The 21,608-nt window shown below is 41.4% G+C and overlaps 1 protein-coding gene across 1 annotated transcript in view; it reads left to right on the forward strand.

Annotated features, from left to right (window-relative positions):
* Window positions 1-7,955: 7,955 nt before the first annotated feature.
* Window positions 7,956-21,608, forward strand: part of LOC149456947 (calpain-2 catalytic subunit-like) — a 78,328-nt gene continuing 64,675 nt past the window's right edge. The window contains exon 1 of the mRNA XM_089684235.1: window positions 7,956-8,189. Within this exon, the coding sequence (XP_089540361.1) occupies window positions 7,956-8,189 (234 nt within the window). The remainder of the gene's footprint in view (window positions 8,190-21,608) is intronic.

Here is a 21,608-nt window from a genome sequence, read left to right on the forward strand (position 1 = left end):
ACATGGCAGCTAACTGAGGTGCGAGGATGTCAGCCAGCTTTTTATAGTACAAAGCCATATAACCATCTGGGCCTGGACATTTACTCATCTTCAGGTCTGCAATACATTGTAGGACTTCCGTTATCTGGATATCACGGTCCATAAGATTTTTATGCGCCTAGTAACAGTTTGAGGGTTAGTTTGAGTGGGATCTGCATAAAGTTTAGCAAGGCGATACCAGAATTCCTCTAACACTTTTAAGGGGTTGCTAGTAAGAATGTTATGGCGAGTACACAAAGTTTGGGGTTGTTTGTAAAAGAACGTAGTCTGCGGGCTAGCATAGAATCCGGCTTATTTGCCTTAATATACCATTTCTGACTGGTCCAGCTCAAGGAGCACTCGGCTCCATCTGTAAGACAGAGGTCTAATTCAGTCTGGGCCTAATCCAGCAATTTACGATTAGAGGGGGTAGGTAATTGTTTAAATTATGAATTTAGGTGTGCCAGTTGGGTTTCAAGTTGGCGCTGTTTGTGTTGTCATTCTCTTTTGCGTTTTGATGCCATCTGTATAATATGGCACTGGAGGACAGCTTTGTACGCTTCCCATAGCATTACTGAAGAGGAGACAGATCCTGAGTTAAATTGAAAATATTCCAAAGATTTATGCAGGAGGTCTGTCTGAATCTCTTTCAGCGAGAGTCATTCATAACCCAGGGGGAATACGGAGGTTTACAGAGATGAGAATGACAAACCACAAAAATAGGGTCATGGTCAGACCAAGATACTGTAAGACTAGATATTGAGTGTATCATAGGGAGATGCTTATGTAGCATAAAAGCATGACCAATTCTAGAGTGGGAATGATGTGGGTGAGAGTTGTGGGTGTAGTTCCTGTCTACAGGGTGGAGCTCGCACCAGAGGTCTACCAGATCATGAATCCATAAAGCTTGAGAGAATGTGCTAGGGTCAGCGGATGGGTGGGAACCATCTGAGGGGTACTTATCGAGATTAGGATTCAACACCAAGTTCGAGTCTCCTGCTACCATAAGGGTACCCTGTTGATGGGTTGCCAGAAAAGGAGCAGGCATGAGTCAGAAAGGGCCCTGGATTAATATTGGGGGCATAGTAGGTCAGGATTGTGAAATCCACATCATGGATCGTACCTTGTAATAAGAGGTAAATGGGGTCTTTTTGTGCAAGGCGACAAGGACCCTCCATTGTTTGGTAGGGCCTGTGGCTTGAAAAACTTGAGGATAGCAAGCATCAAAATATCTCGGGCTGGATGTTGAGGAGAAATGGGTTTCCTCTAAGCAAGCGATATCTACATGACATGTCCTAAGATATTTAAATACCTTTGCCCTCTTTTGGAGGGAATTCATCCCCTGGACATTTAAGGATAGCCAATTCAGCGTCATGGCGAAGGAAAAATGAAAAGATGCCTTCCATCACAATTCCCGGGAGCCCTGGAAGAAAATAAACACAGACAAAAAACAAAAAAAGGAAAGAATAAAAAGGAGTAGAGAGAGAAAAGGAGAGGATGCAAAGAGCTGTATACTGTATGACCAATATATATTTGCATTGGCAGCCTAAGGCTGGCCATACATTATACAATTTGCTTGAGAATTATACTTTAGATTTACCAAAAACCATATAATATGAGTTCAGACCTAAACAACACTTTCAGTTGTATCCAATTAGACAGGCCCTTGCACTACATAGTTGATGGTAAATCTAAAAGAAATTATAAGAAAATTGTATAGTGTATGGCCAGCCTTATGGTGCAAAATTCAAACCAAAATTCTTAGAAAAGATTTTCAAAAGAAAATTCTTTTGGAATTTGACCCATGTATGGCCGGCTTTATTCACTGACCCAAAGCTGGTATACTGAATTTGTCTACACTGGTGGTTTTTGCAGCTGTTGACAATCAAAATGCAACCTGTCTGTGTTCTGGAAATTCAGGTAACCCAAAAAAGCATCAGTTTTAATACTTCTCCAGCTGGATACTTGTCTTGGGTAAATGATCCCATCAGTATTGAGGTCCAAAGATCAGGATGACAACCAGGCATGTAGAATTTATCTAGAATCAGGTTAGCAAAAGTAAGATACCTTATTCCTTTTAACTGAGTACCATTGTTGGAAATAGTGTGGGCAGTTGCTGTGTCACTAGGAGGTCTCAATACTTTTATAGTCTCTTGTAGTATGGCAGTTGCCTAAATGTGGCAAAAGGGTGTTGTGAGCAGGGGCTGACCATTTGGAAACTCGGGATGCCCATGGTACCTTTTTCATACGCTTTTTTGTTTGGGCAAGGACACAGGGGCCCCATGATCCCCTATTGCCCGGGGGCCCCATGAGTTGTCAGTCCGCCCCTGGTTGTGAGTACAGTTTACAAAATACGATTCCTCCTGCGCTCCAGGACCCAGGCCGGTGGTGAGTAGGTGAAATCAAACCCAAAGGAAATGACCACCAGAGCATAGAAGGTCGTGCAGCTCCAAAGCAAGGCTGGGGAAGCCCGAACAATACTGCAAAGTGAAAAAAACAAGAAGCGCACCAACCTTGCGCATTACCTCAGTAACCAAAATTTATTAGTAAGAGAATGGTACTCACAAACAGCGAATAAAAACAGACATGTAAGTCCTCCAAGGGACTTCAGAAACAAGAGGCCAGCGCGAATCCCATCATGGGGCTAGACACTCAGTACAGCTGATGCATTTCGAAGGACGTACCTGAGCTCTGAGGAAGAAGGTATGTCCTTCGAAACGCGTCAGCTGTACTGAGTGTCTACCCCCATGATGGGATTCGCGCTGGCCTCTTGTTTCTGAAGTCCCTTGGAGGACTTACATGCCTGTTTTTATTCGTCGTTTGTGAGTACCATTCTCTTACTAATAAATTTTGGTTACTGAGGTAATGCGCAAGGTTGGTGCGCTTCTTGTTTTTTTCACTTTGTGAGTACAGTTTAGAAACAGATTTCACATGTCTGGTCAGGTTGTGGGCACAAACTAGTTCAAACACAGGTTTCTGGTTGGGTTGCAAGTGCTGGTCTATAAAAGGAGACTTTCCCAGGTCTCTACTCTTTATGTTCTCACCCTTCACCCATGTACCTCCCTGGATGAGTCTATTTACCCTCTAAGGCCTCTGTATGGCTCCGCAGACAGTTTCATTTCTCTTTTATACTGCTGTTAAATCTTGAAACTACAAGAAGCTAAAATACGTACAGTTTAATCTTTTTTGCTGTCAGGCTCTGCACTCCACTCTTAAACTCAGGTGGCCGGATCATTTTTGCAATTGTTCCATTGCTTTTTATATTTCACTTACAGCTTTCGGAGATTGTAAAAGACCCCCCAAGCCATATATTTTCTGAAAGCACATAACCAGTAAAATAAAAAAAGGTGTTACTATTTTTTAGGGTGATACTTGCGCAAAATGTTTATCAAAACAATATTTTCACAAAAACTACACTAAAATTATTATTAAGGGTGCACCGAAATTTCAGTGGCTGAAATACGCCCATCGGCCTTTGGCCGATATGGAGATAGGCACCGATACTATTGCCGAAAATAACCATGTCCTCACTGCCGCCAACAGCTGCCCAGCCTTATCTGAGAACCCATCCAACGATCCCGGCGCTGGGCATAGAGAGCAATGAAGGAAAGATGGCCTACACTCATCGCTATGCCCTCGGAGGACCAGAGCGACGTCATTACGTCACTTTCGGTTCCGGCACCTTGTAAACAAGGCCATTTTTTTAAAGCACTACATCAATGCTTTTTTTTATCTAATGCTTTACATTGTAGAGGAGAAATATGGGGTCTTCTTGACCCCATATCTCTTCATAAAGAGGACCTGTCACTTCTATCATCAGGTATGTTTGCATTCCTTGTGATAGGAATAAAAATGATTTTAAAAAAAAATTTTTGTAAAGGGACAGTGTAAAAAAAAAGTAATTAAGAAAAACATTTTTTAAAGTGCACCCACCCCCTGCACAGTGGTGAATGCATATGTAGGCCATGCCCACATATGTAAATGGTTTTCAAACCACACATGTGAGGTATTGCTGCGAACATCTGAGCAAGAGCAATAATTCTAGCACTAGACCTCCTCTCTAAATTTAAACTAGTAACCTGTAGAAACTTTTAAAGTGTCAACCATGGAGATTTTTAAGTACCGTAGATCGGCACCATTCCATGAGCGTTTGCAATTTTAAAGCATGACATGTTGGGTATATATTTACTTGGTGTAACATCATCTTTCAAATTTTACACAAATTTGGGGTATATATTGTGTTTTTTTTAATTTATTAAAGTGTATTTTTTCCAAAATATATACATTTTTAAAAACTGTCCATTTCGGTTTTCAGCCAATTGCATGCTGAATTTTCGGTTTCGGCACCAGAATTTTCATTTTGGCGCACCGCTAATTATTATTATATTATTAGCAAATACAAACACAGCATTTTTTTTAGAAAATTCCTGCTAAGTATAAAAGTTTAACCTGTATTGAGTTAATAAACAATATATATTTGTACATTTTAAATTGTGCCTTTTTACGAAATGGTGAAAATCGAACGTACTCAAAAATGTAAATAACTAAATTTCTCAAAAAATATGGAGGTTTTAATTTTTCACTTACAGCTTCCTGAGTTGGCAAAAGACCCCCCCCCCCTTCCCAAACCATATATATTTTCTGAAAGCACATCACATGACCAGTAGAATAAAAAGGAGGTGCTAATGATTTTTAAGGCCCTGCTATATTTGTGCAAATGTTTATCAAATCACTGTTTTCACAAAAAACACCAAAATCCTTATTTGCACACATAAATACAGCATAAGTTCATATAACATACAACAATATTTTTGTTAAAAATACACTAAAATCATTATTAACTGCTTCCCGACCACCGAAGCAGAAATACTACTACAGGGCGGCACGGGTGCGCAAAATCACGTGAGTGTATATATATATATATATATATATATATACAGTTGCAAGAAAAAGTATGTGAACCCTTTGGGATTACGTGGAGTTTTGCATGAATTGGGCATAAAATGTGCTCTGAACGTCATCTAAGTCACAACAATAGAAGAACACAGTCTGCTGAACATAATACTACACAAACATTAGATGTTGCCATGGTTTAATTGCACATAACATGTAAACATTCACAGTGCAGGGAGGAAAAAGTATGTGAACCTTTGGACTTAATAACTGGTTGACCCTCCTTTGGCAGCAATAACCTCAACCAAACGTTTCCTGTAGTTGCAGATCAGACCTGCACAACGATCTGGAGTCATTTTGGACCACTCCTCTTCACAAAACTGTTTCAGTGTAGCAATATTCTTGGGATGTCTGGTGTGAATCGCTCTCTTAAGGTCATGCCACAGCATTTCAATCGGGTTGAGGTCAGGACTCTGACTGGGCCACTCCAGAAGGCGTATTCTGTGCTGTTGCAGCCATTGTTTTGTTGAATTACTTGTATGCTTTGGGTCATTGTCCTGTTGCATCACCCATCCTCTGCAGAGCTTCAGTTGGCGGACAGATGGTCGTACGTTTTCCTGCAAAATGTCTTGATAAACTCTGGAATTCATTTTCCCATCAATGACAACAATCCGTCCAGGCCATGAGGCAGCAAAGCAGCCCCAAACCATGATGCTCCCTCCGCCATGTTTCACAGTGGGGATGAGGTTTTGATGTTGGTGTGCTGTGCCTTTTTTTCTCCACACATAGTGTTGTGTGTTCTTCCCAAACAACTCAATCTTGGTTTCATCTGTCCACAGTATATTTTGCCAGTAGTGCTGTGGAACATCCAGGTGCTCTTTTGCAAACTTCAAACGTGCTGCAATATTCTTTTTGGACAGCAATGGCTTCCTCCGTGGTGTCCTCCCATGTACTCCATTCTTGTTTAATGTTTTCCTTATTGTAGATGTGTCAACAAAAATGTTAGCATGTGCCAGAGATTTCTGTAGGTCTTTAGCTGACACTCTGGGATTCTTCTTTACCTCATGCAGCATTCTGCGCTGTGCTCTTGCAGTCATTTTTACAGGACGACCACGCCTAGGGAGAGTAGCAACAGTGCTAAACTTTCTCCATTTGTAGACAGTCTGTCTTACCGTGGACACATGAACATCAAGGCTTTTGGAGATACTTTTGTAACCCTTTCCAGCTTCATGCAAGTCAACAATTCTTGATCGTAGGTCTTCTGAGAGCTCTTTTCTGCGAGGCATGGTTCACATCAGACAGTGCTTCTTGAAACCAGTAAACCCAAAACAGGTGTGTGTTTTTTAAGGGCAGGACAGCTGTCAGCAACACATCCAATATCATCACACTGATTGGAGTCAAGGTTGGCTCACTCCTGGCTCCAATTAGCTCTGGGAGAAGTCATTAAGCTAGGGCCTCACATACTTTTTCCTCCCTGCACTGTGAATGTTTACATGTTATGTGCAATTAAACCATGGCAACATCTAATGTTTGTGTAGTATTATGTTCAGCAGACTGTGTTCTTCTATTGTTGTGACTTAGATGACGTTCAGAGCACATTTTATGCCCAATTCAAGCAAAACTCCACGTAATCCCAAGGGGTTCACATACTTTTTCTTGCAACTGTACATATATATATATATATATATATGTGTGTGATTTTGCATTTCCAAGTAGGGGGTGCACATGCCCTACCTGCACCGCCATTCGCGGCCACGGCTGTCAGTCACCGGGTCCCGAACGGTAATTACTTGCTGGCGCCAGGTGATTTCTGAAGATCTCTGACGGGGAGCACTGATCACTGTATTTGTGTTAATGGGGATATCAGTAACAACAAGTCAGTTCCTCAGTCCCGCTATAAGTCGCTGATCGCTGCCATTACTAGTAAAAATTACAAAAAAAATCCCAGTATATATACCGCCATTTGTAATCGCTATACCTTTCTCGTAAACCAATTAATTACACGTATTGTGATTTTTTTCTAGCAAAGACATGTAGGAGAATACATTTTGGCAATGACGAAAACTTGATTTTAAAATTGTTTCACTGGACATGTTTAGTAGCAAAAAGTCAAACATACTGTTTTTTTCTCAAACTTTAGGTTGATAGCTCTGATCAGCAGCTTGGTAGCCGCTAATCAGAGCTTTTGGTTTGTTCAACAAAGTCTGCTGAACAGTTCTGATATAAGATCATGGTCACTAAAGTAACCATGAGCTTGTAGCAGAAGGAAGGAAGTCAGGTCCATACGGGGTACGGACCTGGCCAGCTGGGAGCAGTGCTGTAGGTCCATACGGCATATGGACTTGGCAGGGAAAGGGTTAAAGGTGTACTTTAACATAAAACTGTAATTTCAAAAGTAATTTACAATCTTTGCAAATCTGCAGCTTTTATAATAGTTGGTGATCCTACTAGGAAGGTCCTTGTACCTCCTGTTATAGGGTGACAAGGCTCTGTCCCTGTCCCCCAACGATGGCCCTATATTGTCACCTTGTCACATAAATTTCATTTGGAGACTACAGGCTTCCACACACTTGGGCATGGTCTACAGTTATCACCATCAGGAAAACCTGCTCTGAAAAATGCCCTGAAGCCATTGCTGTAATGTAACCATGTAGACAGGCAGTGGCTGCAAAGAGGCAGCAGGAGAGCAGCACTGAGATGCAACACAGGAAGAGAAGGAGGTGAAAACAAACATTTTATTAAACAAAAACAACAAATACACATACAGTCGCTTTTAGCAAGCCAAATGCCATTCAGTTAGGGTTCACAGCTACTTTAAGTTTGTAAAACGTTTTCTTGTCTCAATATTATTAATGAATTATCTGTAGGAGCAAAGTTGTACTTCCAGTTTCTGTGTCCTGTAACACAGCATGGAACCAAGTCTGTATTGTAACCCATTATAGATCTTCAATAGAAAAGCTTATCAGTCTTTGTCACCTGGCCCCTCCCCATCTCCTGTTACACATATACACAGGCACCACGCAGGTGATCTCACTTTGGTCACTATGGCCCCGACAGGGATCACTGTGCGTCTGCTAAAGGATGACAAGCCCTATGATTCTAAAGCAAATGTTACCCCGTACTTGGATCAAGACTACAACCAACTGCGACAGAAATGTGTGCAGGAAAAGCACCTATTTGAGGATCCCTATTTTCCCACACAGCCCAAATCACTGGGGTACAACAAGTTAGGACCACGGTCTCCAGACACCGTAGGGATTCAGTGGAAAAGACCTCAGGTAAGGAGTGAGGTAGCACAATTGTATATCTAAAGACAAACTTTTTACATTTTGATTAGTGTTAGAACTTTGTAGAACCCCTGTTGTGGTTTTTGTTGCTGTCAGCTTTGCTTTACCATCTCCGTTTGGTCTGGAGACCATTTTCACTGGGACAAAAAATGAGGGGAATAACAACGTTTTAGATTGTCCGCAGAACAGCAGGCGAGGGGAAATTTTCCAAAGGAAATCTGTACCCATGACAGCTGTCCAAGAGGAGATTTTCTTTCACTTTGGAGAGATTTTCTCCTACTTGCTGATGTGTCTGTGTGACAGGAAGTAAAAACAAAATCTCCCAGATGGGCACAGATGGCTCAAGAAACCTGACAGTGTTTTTATCCCTATTTCACTCAATCTAAACCTGCAAAAAAAATAGTTATGGCTGTAGATATACTTTAGTCCATGAAAGGTCTAGAATGAGCAATATAGAAGTTAGATCATGTGCTGATATTGTATTGGAAATAACAGGAGATTTTCAAATGTTTCCATTCACTTTAGTACACAACAAATTTTGCAAGTTGAGATCCTATAATTCTTCAATCGCAAAAAAAACTTACATAGACATTTTTTAACCTGTTGGGGATTTTTGGCTATATTAAAAATCTTTTTGTTTTTATTTCATAACCCACACAGTAACCTATGTTAAAAAACATTTTCATTACTATCTTTGGTATGGTTTCCATTAAAACATGCATTCCATAGGGATAAATGGTAAAGTGTGTAAAATGCGCATTAAAAAACACATATAAAATGCACCGCACCTCATGGCCAAAATAGACACACATGCAGGTCATGGTAATGCAAGGCAGCACACTGCATAGGTGTGTTGCGGTGCGTTGCCATTCATTGTCAATTGCATCCCAGTGTACATCATGGTGTGCAGCAATGCACCTGGACTACACAATAATAGACTGCTGAAAATTCTCTGGGTGTTGCAGTGCACTGCGTTTATCAGTAATTTTGCAGGACCTTTTTCTTTTGTGCATTAAGCTGTATTGAGGTCCCATTGAAAATGACTGGGTGCCTAATGCAATGCATCTCAAGGCATGAAAATGTGAGCATTTATGCACTGCACTGTGGTGTGAACAGTTGTATTCTAGTTCTTCATAACCTTTAGTTCCCTTTCACAGATTTCATTGTCCACTTTTCAGGCTGACCTGATCAGGACCTCCATTCTCCTCTATGGAGCAGCAGGTGTAAACAGACATGTGTCCGTCTACACCCACCTACGTTCAATCTGATCTGCTAAAAACAAATGGATGGGGATCCCAAAGGCAGTGAAGAGTGGAACGATAAGAGTTCTGTGACAAATATTTTCCAGGGTTTTTCTCTGATTTCACAGCTATACAAGTCACAGGCTATTCAGCAGACCATTAGGATCCAATGGGTTCCCACGAATTGCTGGCTGTTGCCTGTTGGCTTGAGTCCCTTGCATGCCACCCACTAGCTCCACAGAAGAGCTGAATGTTGTTCTGGCGCCAAATACTCACCCTTTACAATGTGCGGTTACATTATTGCATTTTTGCTTCAAATCTACGTTGCAAAGGCCTGCTAAGAGGGTTGGCAGCTCATTTTTTAAAGGACAGCTGGCAATAATGTTTCCACCACTGCTGCACTCCTCGCTCTGCTGGGTTGTAGCCTAGTAACCTAGCATGCAGCCTTTGCTGCCAATGGGAAGAGAAAGCATCAGCCTCCAGAGGCAAAATGCTAGTTGCCTGGCTTTTAGTGGCTTTAAGCCCTGGTTCACACTGATGAGGTGTGGAATTTGCAGCGTTTTCAGTGCGAATTCCGCACCGCATAAGAATCGCACCCTGTTCATGCAAACCGCTGCGGGTGTGTATGTTAACAACACCCCAAAAGCGTTCCGAAAAACGCAATGCAATGTGTAGAATTGGATAACATTGGTGTGAATACTCATGCAATCTGATTCTAGTGCGGACCAAAAATATGGTCCTGCACTTTTTTGGTGCGGGTGCGGTGCGCTTAGAGCCATACAAAATGTATGGCTCCAATCGCACCGCACACAAATCGCATGTGATTCGCACAGGAATGTGGTGTGGTTCCTGTGCGAATCACATGCAATATACTGCACCACATATAGGTGAACCCAGGCTAAAAGTTTGAGTCACTTACCTGCAATAAGCATACAAATGAGGAAAGAGTGAAGCCAGAACCCTAATCTGTTTACATTTCCTGGGTCAGTGGCACTACTGAAATCACTGGATTAGCAAGACATTTAAGAAACAAAGTTTATTCAGGAGAGGTCATTAATGTCAACCTGCAAACCCCTTTACTACAGGATTCTATTAATAGTGTAATTTGGCCAGTAGGACCCCACATAATGGGCACAGCATTTTTCTGAACCTGAATAGTAAAGACCATAGACCTCCTCGTCTTAAAAGTGACTCAAACAAGGAATCTTATCTGCTGAATGGCTCTGTTAATTATCCTGGTACTGGTTGTCCTGTTAATTAAACCAATATAATTGCTGCTATTCTTATCTTGTGAATGGCCTTTAGTCTGAGCAAGCTTGTGTGCAGAGAAGAATAAAGTGTATGTAAACCCCAACAACAAACATTTCTTATTTACTCCTTTTGATCTGTTAAGTATAAGTATACAATTTGGAGTGTTTTGTTATATCTGTTTGATAAATGCAAATAAAACCATTGTCATCAAGTCAGAAATCTTGTACACTGACAACTTCTGGTGCTGCACTATTATCAGTCACATTGGTTCCAGCTATCTCTGTGGATTTACAAAGCACATCATATTGTAGATAACACAACAGAGGGAGGTGATCTGTCCTGTGGGGACAATGATGTTTCTTAATAGATACAGTATTGTAAAGCAGGCCATAGATTATGCAATTTTCATTAACATCTATAGCCGCCGGCCGAGATTCGATCCATCTATGGCTGGCTTTAGTGAGCTCTGTAAACCTAGGACAGATGTGTGTTATGCTGGTTATCCAGATTTGATCCATCGATTGACTTGGGTATATTCAGCCTGCCCTTAGAAGGATTGAATATCATCCAGTCCCTGCTGAACCAACCGAAATTTGATCCACCTATGGCTGGCTTTAGTGAGCTCTGTCAACCTAGAACGGGTGTGTTATGCTGGTTTTACACATCTCAAAATTTGGCTGATTCCACTTCAAGTGTTACCAAACCCTGGACTCTGCATTCACTATATCTGGTCTCCCACAGTACACAGAACATGGAAAAGCAATTATTTTAGTATATATAAACTGCTAAATATCCTTTTCTAATGAGCAGTTTGAGCAGTCTTGTGGCCTCTATCAGCATCCAGCTGAGCACTGGTTAAATCTTGTAAACCCCTTAGGTTCCACAGTGAGTATAACAAACATGGTTTACTGCATATACAGACTGATTGATTTTACTGTTGTGGGTTTAGTAACAGTTATACAAACTTCAATCTGAAAATTGGAAAATTCTCAGAGAACTTTGACTGCAGCCAGTCAGATGCAGTCACTGTTCGGGTATTCTGAAAGCTGTTGGAGCAGCAGCTGTCAGGTTACAATAGCTGGCAAGGTAGTTTCCTCCATTCATGCTGTTTATTGTGGATGAGAAGGATCTTTTTTTTTCTCTCATTCGGCCTGTAGGGCTGAATGAAAAAAATCCTACTGTGTATGAATAGCCTTACTGTCAGGATTACTGGGTGAAACAAAGGGGGAAAAAAGTCTTAAAAAAAAAAAAAAAAAGAACACAGACCGCTGCTAAGGACTGGTAGACTACATTAAATTACACTTTGATTTTGGGTTTAGATGCATTCTTGGCATCTATCTCTTTGATTAATGTGAAAAGGATATTAAATAGGCACAGAAGATCTTCCCCACTTTTGCATAGCTTCCAAATCTGTGCCTCATTTAGAGGGACTGTCCCTCATTTGGAGCAAAATCCATCTGCCCAATCTTCCTCTCCTCCTCAATTTGACTCTTTTTTTTTGTATAAAGTTTACAACTCGTTATATAAATACCAAAACTATTGTACTACACCAAACCGTGTATTCAGCTAGTAAAACAGTCCATAATACTTTTTTATTTGTACTTAACATTTTCTGGACAAAGTTCTGAGGTATAGCCTCTTCCCTACTGCTTCAATACTGTGGTGTACTCCAAAAGCTTGTCCTAAATATTTAACAATGGCTACAATCACCTTTGTCCAGCTTATAAATGAATTCATGTGTTATTTTGAGAAGCCAGTATAAAGGTAAAGTAGTAGTGAAAAGTAAAGCACATGTTGATAAAATTAATCATTTTTTTCCCTTTTAATTCTCCATGGTTCACATAATTTCCCTACATACTTGAAGCATATATCTGTGCTGGCATAGCCTGCCCCATCAGCCATCAATTGTCTACACATGCATGCCCTCTCAAATGATTGCCATATATCCTGATTTATTGCAAGGGCATGAAGGATGTAGCTGGGCCCCCTGGGCTTCCACATGTCTTTGTGGATGATTTGTCACTGATCTGTGTGTTTATTGGTGTAAACCAGGCATCTCCAAACTTTATAAACAAAGGGCCACTTTACTGCCCTTTATACTTTAGGGGGGTGGACTGTGGCCAATAGGAGTCGAAAATTGTTTCGGTGGAAAGAATAGTGCCCTATTGATGGTGTCGGTGGAAAGAATAGTGCCCTATTGATGGTGTCGGTGGAAAAAATAGTGCCCTATTGATGGTGTCCGTGGGAAGAATTATGCCCCACCTTTTGGTGTCAGTGGAAGAATGGTACCTCATCATTGGTGTCCATGGGAGGAATAGTTCCTCAGCATTGGTGTCATTAGCAGGAATAATGCCTCAAAGGCCAGATAAAGGCAAGCAAAGGGCTACAGTTTCAAGACCACTGGTCTAAACACTACTTTTGCCTACATTCATGGCAGCATTGTTAACATGCCTTGCTCATGAAACATAGGAGATTGAACAGCAGATAACTATGTGATAACAACATTTTGGTATCTCTATCCTAAAAATCCTGTTCACTTTGTCGGCACGTAATAATGTATAATGCTACCTTGCAAACCCTTACTTGTACCCACTATAGTGACTGGCCTCAGGCGATACACAGAGATGAAACAAATCCTCCTACTTTAGTTGTACCTGTGCAATGTCAGATTATCAAATAGGAAGAGTAGGCACCATGGCCTATGGGCCACACGCTGTTTAACCACCTCCCACCCGCCATATAGTCCAATGACGGGCACAAGGTGGTTCTCTCGTTCTGTCGGCTCGGGCATGTGATCAGCTGTGTCCAATCACAGCTGATCACATGTAAACAGGGAAATGCCAGTTATCGGCATTTCTCTCCTCACGAGCTGTCACGCTGACAGCTCGAGAGGAGAGCCGGTAATTGGCATTCCGCGGAGGGGACATGTATACTGATCATCAGGGCACTGATGATCAGTGTGCCCTGATGATCAGTGTGGCCCCAGCAGTGCCACCTGTCAGTGTCCATCAGTGCCAGCTGTCAGTGCTGAACAGTGCCATGTGCCAGTGCCCATCTGTGCCACATTTCAGTGCCCATCCGTGCCACATCAATGCCACATATCAGTGCCCATCTCAGCTGCCTTTCAGTGTCACCCATCAGTGCCAGTCAGTGCCACCTATCAATGTCAATCAGTGCCACCTATCTGTGCTGCCAATCAGTGCCGCCTATCAATGCCAGTCAGTGCCGCTTATCAGTGCCAGTCAGTTCCACCTAACAGTGCCAGTCAGTGGCACCTAACAGTGCCAGTCAGTGCCGCCTATCAGTGCCATTTAGTGCCGCCTATCAGTGCCATATATCAGTGCCATATATGAGTGCTGCCTTTTAGTGCCCATCAGTGATGCCTGTCAATGCCCATCAGTGCCACCTACCAGTGCCTCCTCATCAGTGCCACCTATCAGTGTCCATCACTGCAGCCTCATTAGCGCACATCAGTGAAGGAGAAAAATCACTTATTTACAAAATTTTATAACAAAAACTAAGAAAAAACTTTTTTTTCAAAATTTTCAGTGGATTTTGGTTTGTTTAAGAAAAAATAAAAAACCCAGAGGTGATTAAATACCACTAAAATAAAGCTCTGTCTGTCACAAAAAAAAATGATAAAAATGTCTTATGGGTACAGTGTTGCATGACCGTGCAATTGTCATTCAAAGTGTGACAGCGCTGAGAGCTTGAAATTTGCCTGGGCAGGAAGGGGGTATAAGTGCCCTGTAGGCTAGTGGTTAAAGACCTCACGAAAACGGATCAAAAGAATATTGATTTGATTTTTAAAGAAAATTCCAATTAGGCATTCATAAATTGTTTACAAAAGATAGAAAAAAATATTAAACTCAAAGAAAGTAAACTTTACATTAAAGACTCTATAGTGAAAATACTGTATTAATGTAATGTACCCAAAAACAACTTAAAGTACATAAACCATAGACATCAGGTCGACATTACAGTTTGTCTTTTAAAAGCTCACCTTCTTTCAGCTGTCATATAAATGTACAGTAGTGATGGTCATCTCCGTCTAGCGGCCAACATGCACACTACTTCAATGTCATCCTACTAGAGTGCACACAATAAACCTCCAGAAACCTCTGAGGGGGGCTCCAAGGTTTCGACTGCCTAGGGGCCTCCACTGAATTTAAGGGCCTATTCACATTGGCTGCATGCTAAAATAATCTATACTCACCGGCCACTTTATTAGGTACACCTGTTAAATTGCTTGGTAGAACAAATTGCTAATCAGCTAATCAGCCAAAAACATGGCAACAACTCAATACATTTAGACATCTTCAAACCGAGTTCAAACCGAGCATCGGTATGAGAAGAAAGGGGATTTAAGTGACTTTGAATGTGGAATGGTTGTTGGTGGCAGACGGGCTGGTCTGAGTATTTTCAAAACTGCTGATCTACTGGGATTTTCAAGCACAACCATTTCTAGAGTTTACAGAGAATGGTCCAAAAAAGAGAAAATATCCAGTGAGCGGCAGTTGTGTGGATGAAAATGCCTGGTTGATGTCAGAGGAGAATGGGTATTCCATTTCAGCTGCGACATTCAGATAGTAGGGTCAGAATTTGGCTTAAACAACATGAAAGCATGGATCCATCCTGCCTTGTTTCAATGGTTTAGGCTGGTGGTGGTGGTGTAATGGTGTGGGGGATATTTTCATGGCACTATCAAGGTGTACCTAATAAAGTGGCCAGTGAGTGTATTTGTTTAGGATAGTGTCATGTGCCAGCAGAGGGGGTGGTGCCTTGTTACAATGTAAAGCACTGTTTACCTTTTTTTTTAACTTTATTTATTTTTTTACTTTATTGAAATTCATTCAATCATGTCTGCATTTTACTGCAACCCACTGAAGGCAGTGCTGCAGTCTGAACAGGACACACAGAAAACAATTGTTTTCTATATGCTCTTGCAATGATTGGCATTGGTCAAGTGCAGAAAAACACCAGTCACAGCACATAGTGTGAACAGGTCCTTGGAATTCTAGCCAAACGCTGTGTGTGATTTTGCTGACCTGCACTTGACGTGCATTTCAAATGCATGTCAAACACAGGAAAATAGCGGCCATTGACAAGAACCCAAGAGAGACCTCTTCCCATTCCTGTTGTGCCTAGAGGTCAGCAAGGAAAGGAAAATTTCTAGAAAGGGACACAAATGGCAGAAAACCTGACGGGTTTAATCCAAAAAATGAAAATAGAACTTTCTGGCATTAAATATACTTTAAAGTGCCCCTGACACTGAAAAATAGCAGTTGGCATCTGTTTATTATCTAGGGGCAACACAGTTCAGCTTCTACTTTGATGATCATCATTTTAGTAAATAAGTGTGGCGCTCTTATGTGGTGTGTTCTCTGGTATCCAGGCTAATGTTGTGACACAATTCCTCCTATGGAGTGTGTAATGAAAGATTTTCTTACACACAGGAAATGTGGTGGAGTGTTCATAATGTAAAACTATGCTTTGTAATGGATTGAGTAGAGGTCAGCTTCAGGCAACCCTATCCTATTCACAGCACCTGTTGTACTGTATACAGCCATCAGTGTGTGAAATGGATCTGTATTGTAACTACATATGGCTCCCTGAACTCTATACTCTGGGGTGTTGATTTACAAAAGGAGTTATTTTCACACCTGTATTGGCTTCAAACACCCAGTCATGTGGAGTGCCCTGCCATAAAAAATGGAGTGTCTCCTGAAAATTGCATGCTAGCCAATGGACATTTCTACTTTGCAAGGGTTGTTTAGAGCAGTACCCTTATTACCGTTTATACATTTTAATTCAAAATAAAGTCCTGCTAGGCCACTTAAGGCTGGCCCCTTTTGCAGGTATACAGTGGGGATCGAAAGTTTGGGCACCCCAGCTAAAAATTTGTATTAATGTGCATAAAGAAGCCAAGGAAAGATGGAAAAATCTCCAAAAGGCATCAAATTACAGATTAGACATTCTTATAATATGTCAACAAAAGTTAGATTTTATTTCCATCATTTACACTTTCAAAATAACAGAAAAAAAAAAAATGGCGTCTGCAAAAGTTTGGGCACCCTGCAGAATTTATAGCCCCCTTTGCCAAGCTGAGACCTGCCAGTGTCATGGATTGTTCTCAGTCATCGTCTGGGAAGACCAGGTGATGTCAATCTCAAAGGTTTGAAATGCCCAGACTCATCTGACCTTGCCCCAACAATCAGCACCATGGGTTCTTCTAAGCAGTTGTCTAGAAAACTGAAACTGAAAATAGTTGACGCTCACAAAGCTGGAGAAGGCTATAAGAAGATAGCAAAGCGTTTTCAGATGTCAATATCCTCTGTTCAGAATGTAATTAAGAAATGGCAGTCATCAGGAACACATTGTGATGTAAAACATTAAAAATAAGTGTCTATGCCAGTGGTTTCCAAACTGCAGCTCTTTGCTTGCTTCTATCTGGCCCTTGGGGCACTATTTAATCCACTGACACCAACAAATTCCTCCCAATGATACCAATGATGGGGCACAATTCCCACCAATGACACCAATGATGGGGCACTGTTCATCCCAATGATACCAAGAATTGGGCTCAATGACAACAATGATGGGGCCCAATGACAACAATGATGGGGCACAATTTCTCCCTATGACACCATCAATGGGGCACAATTCCTCTCACTAACACCAAAAATGGGGCATTGTTTACTTCCACTGATGCCGAGACATTTTCCGGTCCGGCCCCCGTAAAGTCTGTAGGACAGTAAACTAGCCCTTTGCTTAGAAAATTTGGAAACCCCTGATCTATACTGTTTACAATCCAGTAATACAATGTCTCACCTTGCTCTGCACATGTTCAGTTGCTCTCTATTTTTAGGCACTGTGCCAAAAATGTACTGTGCTGATCTGCTGACAGCCTTACTGCTGCTCAGGGGCTCTGGGCTTGAGAAAAATGGTAGCCTCCAGCAAGAAAAAACAGGAACAATGCTGGCAATTTACAGCATTCTCCAATTTTGGTAGTCTAATTATTCATGTGAAACATCTGGACTACTTGCATTGGAGTCCCATTGGTGAAAACATTGCTGTTCTGGAGAGCTGGGCAGAAGCCTCTGCAAGTGGACATTACAGGAGGTTTTGTTGGCTCGTCCAAGTGGTATGTTTTTTTGCACTGAAGCTGCTATACAGTCTGAAGAGTACAGAGTTTTGGTTCTGGCTTAAAGACCCTTTATCAGGGAGCTGACAGAGGATAGGTCTGTCTGTATGTAAACAATGCAGATCTCTCCCCTGTCAACACAAACAGACTGCTTTGTATTGCTCTGCACAGCTTGTCTACATATTAAAACACTCACAGCACACTATGTAAAACACACATAGCACTGTTAACCCTTTGATCGCTCCAGATGTTAATCCCTTCCTGCCCAGTGTCATTAGTACAGTGTCAGTGCTTTTTATTACCACTGATCACTGTATTAGTGTCACTGGGGATGTCAGTGACAGTCAGTTTCCCCCAGTGTCAGAATGTCCGCCGCAGTCCCGCAATAAGTTGCTGATCGCCGGCATTACTAGTAAAAAAACAAAACAAAACAAAAAATTCCAGTATATATACTGCCATTTGTAGACGCTATAACATTTACATAAATCAATTCATTTACACGTATTGGGATTTATTTTAGCAAAGACATGTAGCAGAATACATTTTGGCCTAAATTTATAAAGAAGTTTATTTAAAAATTTTTTTTACTGGATATGTTTTATAGTAAAAAGTCAAAAATATAGTTTTTTTTTAAATTGTCGGTCTTTTTTTGTTTATAGATCAAAAAATTAAAAATGCACAGGTGATCAAATACCACCAAAAGAAAGCTCTATTTGTGGGGGAAAAAAGGACATAAATTGAATTTGTGTACAATGTTGCATGACCACGCAATTGTTAGTTAAAGTAACACAGCACTGTATCTAGTCAGGAAGGGGGGTAAATCCTCTGGAGGGCAAGTGGTTAAAGTGTTCTTTTAAGATGTCTTTTTTTTATTGTTATCTGGTATAATATGCCAAATTAACTTATGTTCCATAATGCAAAAATGTTGCTGTGCCTATATTGACAACATTGTATTACTTAGAAGGAACAGCAGTCATGCAGCACCACTGGAACAGTTTGCGGACTTTCAGGAGCACTATGTAGAAAAATAGCTTTATATTTTTTCAGGACCATCCCAGCATAGTGGGGTATCCTGCAATGAGACCTTAGACAATATATACAGTATACTGCAATGTAACACCATAGCCTGAGTTGTGGAGATATGTTACAGTGTGTGTTGTTTGTTTTACTAATACATGGAAGCCCTTTGATATTTGAATTGGCGCCTTGCCAATATTATATAGCCTGTGCTGGGAGCAGATCGGATGGTTTACATAAGATTGTGTTAAATTGCTTCCATGTTCAACCCTGTGCCATCTCCTAACCAACAGGACACATTCACTTCTCCTATTTCTATCTGCAGGGACTGATCTCTGCCCACACTAATTAGTCTGTTTTCTTTTTTATGCTCATGCAGCATACACACAGCCTACTTTTTTTGGCCTAAGGCAGTGGTGGGCAACCTTTTTTTTCAACTGAGCCAAATCTCGCCAAAACCACAATTGAAATTTATTTTGAGAGCCACATTTTTAAAACTGAAAATACATCCTCCATATAGTAATTCATCCCCCATAGTAATTCATCCCCCATATAGTAATTCATCCCCCATAGTAATTCATCCCCCATATAGTAATTCATCCCCCATAGTAATTCCTCCCCCATATAGTAATTCATCCCCCATAGTAATTCATCCCCCATATAGTAATTCATCCCCCATATAGTAATTCATCCCCCATATAGTAATTCATCCCCCATATTAATTCATCCCCCATATAGTAATTCATCCCCCATATAGTAATTCATCCCTACAGTAATTAATCCCCCATATAGTAATTCATCCCCCATATAGTATTTCATCCCCCATATAGTAATTCATCCCCCATATAGTAATTCATCCCCCATAGTAATTCATCCCCCATATAGTAATTCATCCCCCATAGTAATTCATCCCCCATATAGTAATTCATCCCCCATAGTAATTCATCCCCCATATAGTAATTTATTCCCCCTATAGTAATTCATCCCCCCTATAGTAATTCATTCCCCATAGTAATTCATCCCCCCTATAGTAATTCATACCCCCTATAGTAATTCATTCCCCATATTAATTCATCCCCCATACTAAGTCCCCAAGTCCCCCCTGTGTCAATTCACTTACCTTTGCTCCGCGCGTTCTTCTCGCCGCGTTCCCACGCCGTTCTGGTCTTCAGGACGGACTGTGAGAGGAGAGGAGTTTGTCGCGCTGCCCCGCCTACATCCTGACAGCTGCAGAGTCCTGACTTTTGGGGCGGCCGCCCGAGAGGAGGGAGGGGAGCGGGCGCCCGGCACACAGAAGAGCCGCATTTAAGTTTGTAAAGAGCCGCATGTGGCTCGCGAGCCGCGGCTTGCCGACCACTGGCCTAAGGCAAGCCATAGTTGATGCAATTTTCTTTCCTGCAACCAGGGGTTGCAAGAAAGAAAATCTCTTGATTCCTCCATCAACACAGTCAGTTTTGGCAGTGCTATTGTGTTCTGCCAGCAGGGAGCCTTCTGGCAGTAATTGAATGCAAAAAAATCTGCAACCAACCTGCCCATAGATTCATCGAATCTCAGTCGGTCCCTGCTGAACCTGATGAGATTCAATCCTTCTATGGCCGGCTTATGTATAAAATGACTGTATACAAGCAGTTAAACTTGGACTCCAGGCATAATTAAAAAACTATTAATCAGCCTATTGAGTCATTAAAACAATGAAATTTATTTATACATAGAAGTAGCATTGTAATGGAAACTTTAAGAATTCCAGGAAAACTCCAGACAGGAACTTGAGGAAAACAAGCTTTTTATTTACCAGCTGGTTGACCTAGCCAGATTCGTGTCTGCAAGCTAAGTGCCTTGAAAAGCATCTTACATGGTGTATATATCAACAATTATGTCACAATGCATATATTTCCTCTTTACTTTTTGTACCTTTAAAATACATTCTGAGCAGTTAAGGATATAGCCTTTGCGGTTTCACATTTAGGTAAAATATCACCAACTGAAAGTTAGGGTGTCAGCTGCTAGACTGGAACACAGGAAATGAGGGGGAGGAAGTGAGCTGATGACCTGGTTCTGCAAACAGATGCTTTTAGAAATGTTAAAGCTTAAAGGGGAACTATGCAATATTTGGGTGCTGCCACAGTATAAGTACCAGACTTTATCTTTATATTAGCACTACAGGTCAGAGAGCTTTCGGTGCTTTTCACAGTGCCATCCTTAACTAAACCCCCAGAAATACTCAGCTCTGCCTTTTCTGCGATTCAACGGTTGAATCCCATGCCGGCCGTTGTCATCTCCCCCTTGGCTACTTCCATGTGCCGGGTTTTTGGCCTTATGATAGGCCAGTGGTGGAATGATGTCATCATGTACATGGTAGTCAGTCATTGTGGCAGCTGGCTATGCTGGAAGCAGCTCTGTATGTATTCAATAAAAGACTGCGAGCAGCAGGGATGTGTTTGTTATTGCAGAAGAGACATTGCATGTCACAAACAACCCCATTCTCCACTCAGTTTACGTGACTTGTAAGACTTTAGGTTTATTGGTTATTCTTTCCAGTCGAATACACCTATCCTATCTCCTCCATCTGCCTGAACAGAAATAGCGATGATTGTGCATATGTCCCTTCCATACTGAAAACCTGTTCAGAATGTGCTTGCATGTTTGGTTGACTGACAGTTTCTAAGCTGACCAATAACAGTTACAAGTTTGGTATAAGGCAGTGGTTGTCAACTTATGAGCTAATGGGGGCCTCAACTGTGGCCCCTGACATCACCA

Source organism: Staurois parvus, unplaced genomic scaffold (genome assembly GCF_062004578.1).
Source record: "Staurois parvus isolate SC_StPar_1 unplaced genomic scaffold, SC_StPar_1.0 ptg000340l, whole genome shotgun sequence".
NCBI classification, from domain to species: Eukaryota; Metazoa; Chordata; class Amphibia; order Anura; family Ranidae; genus Staurois; species Staurois parvus.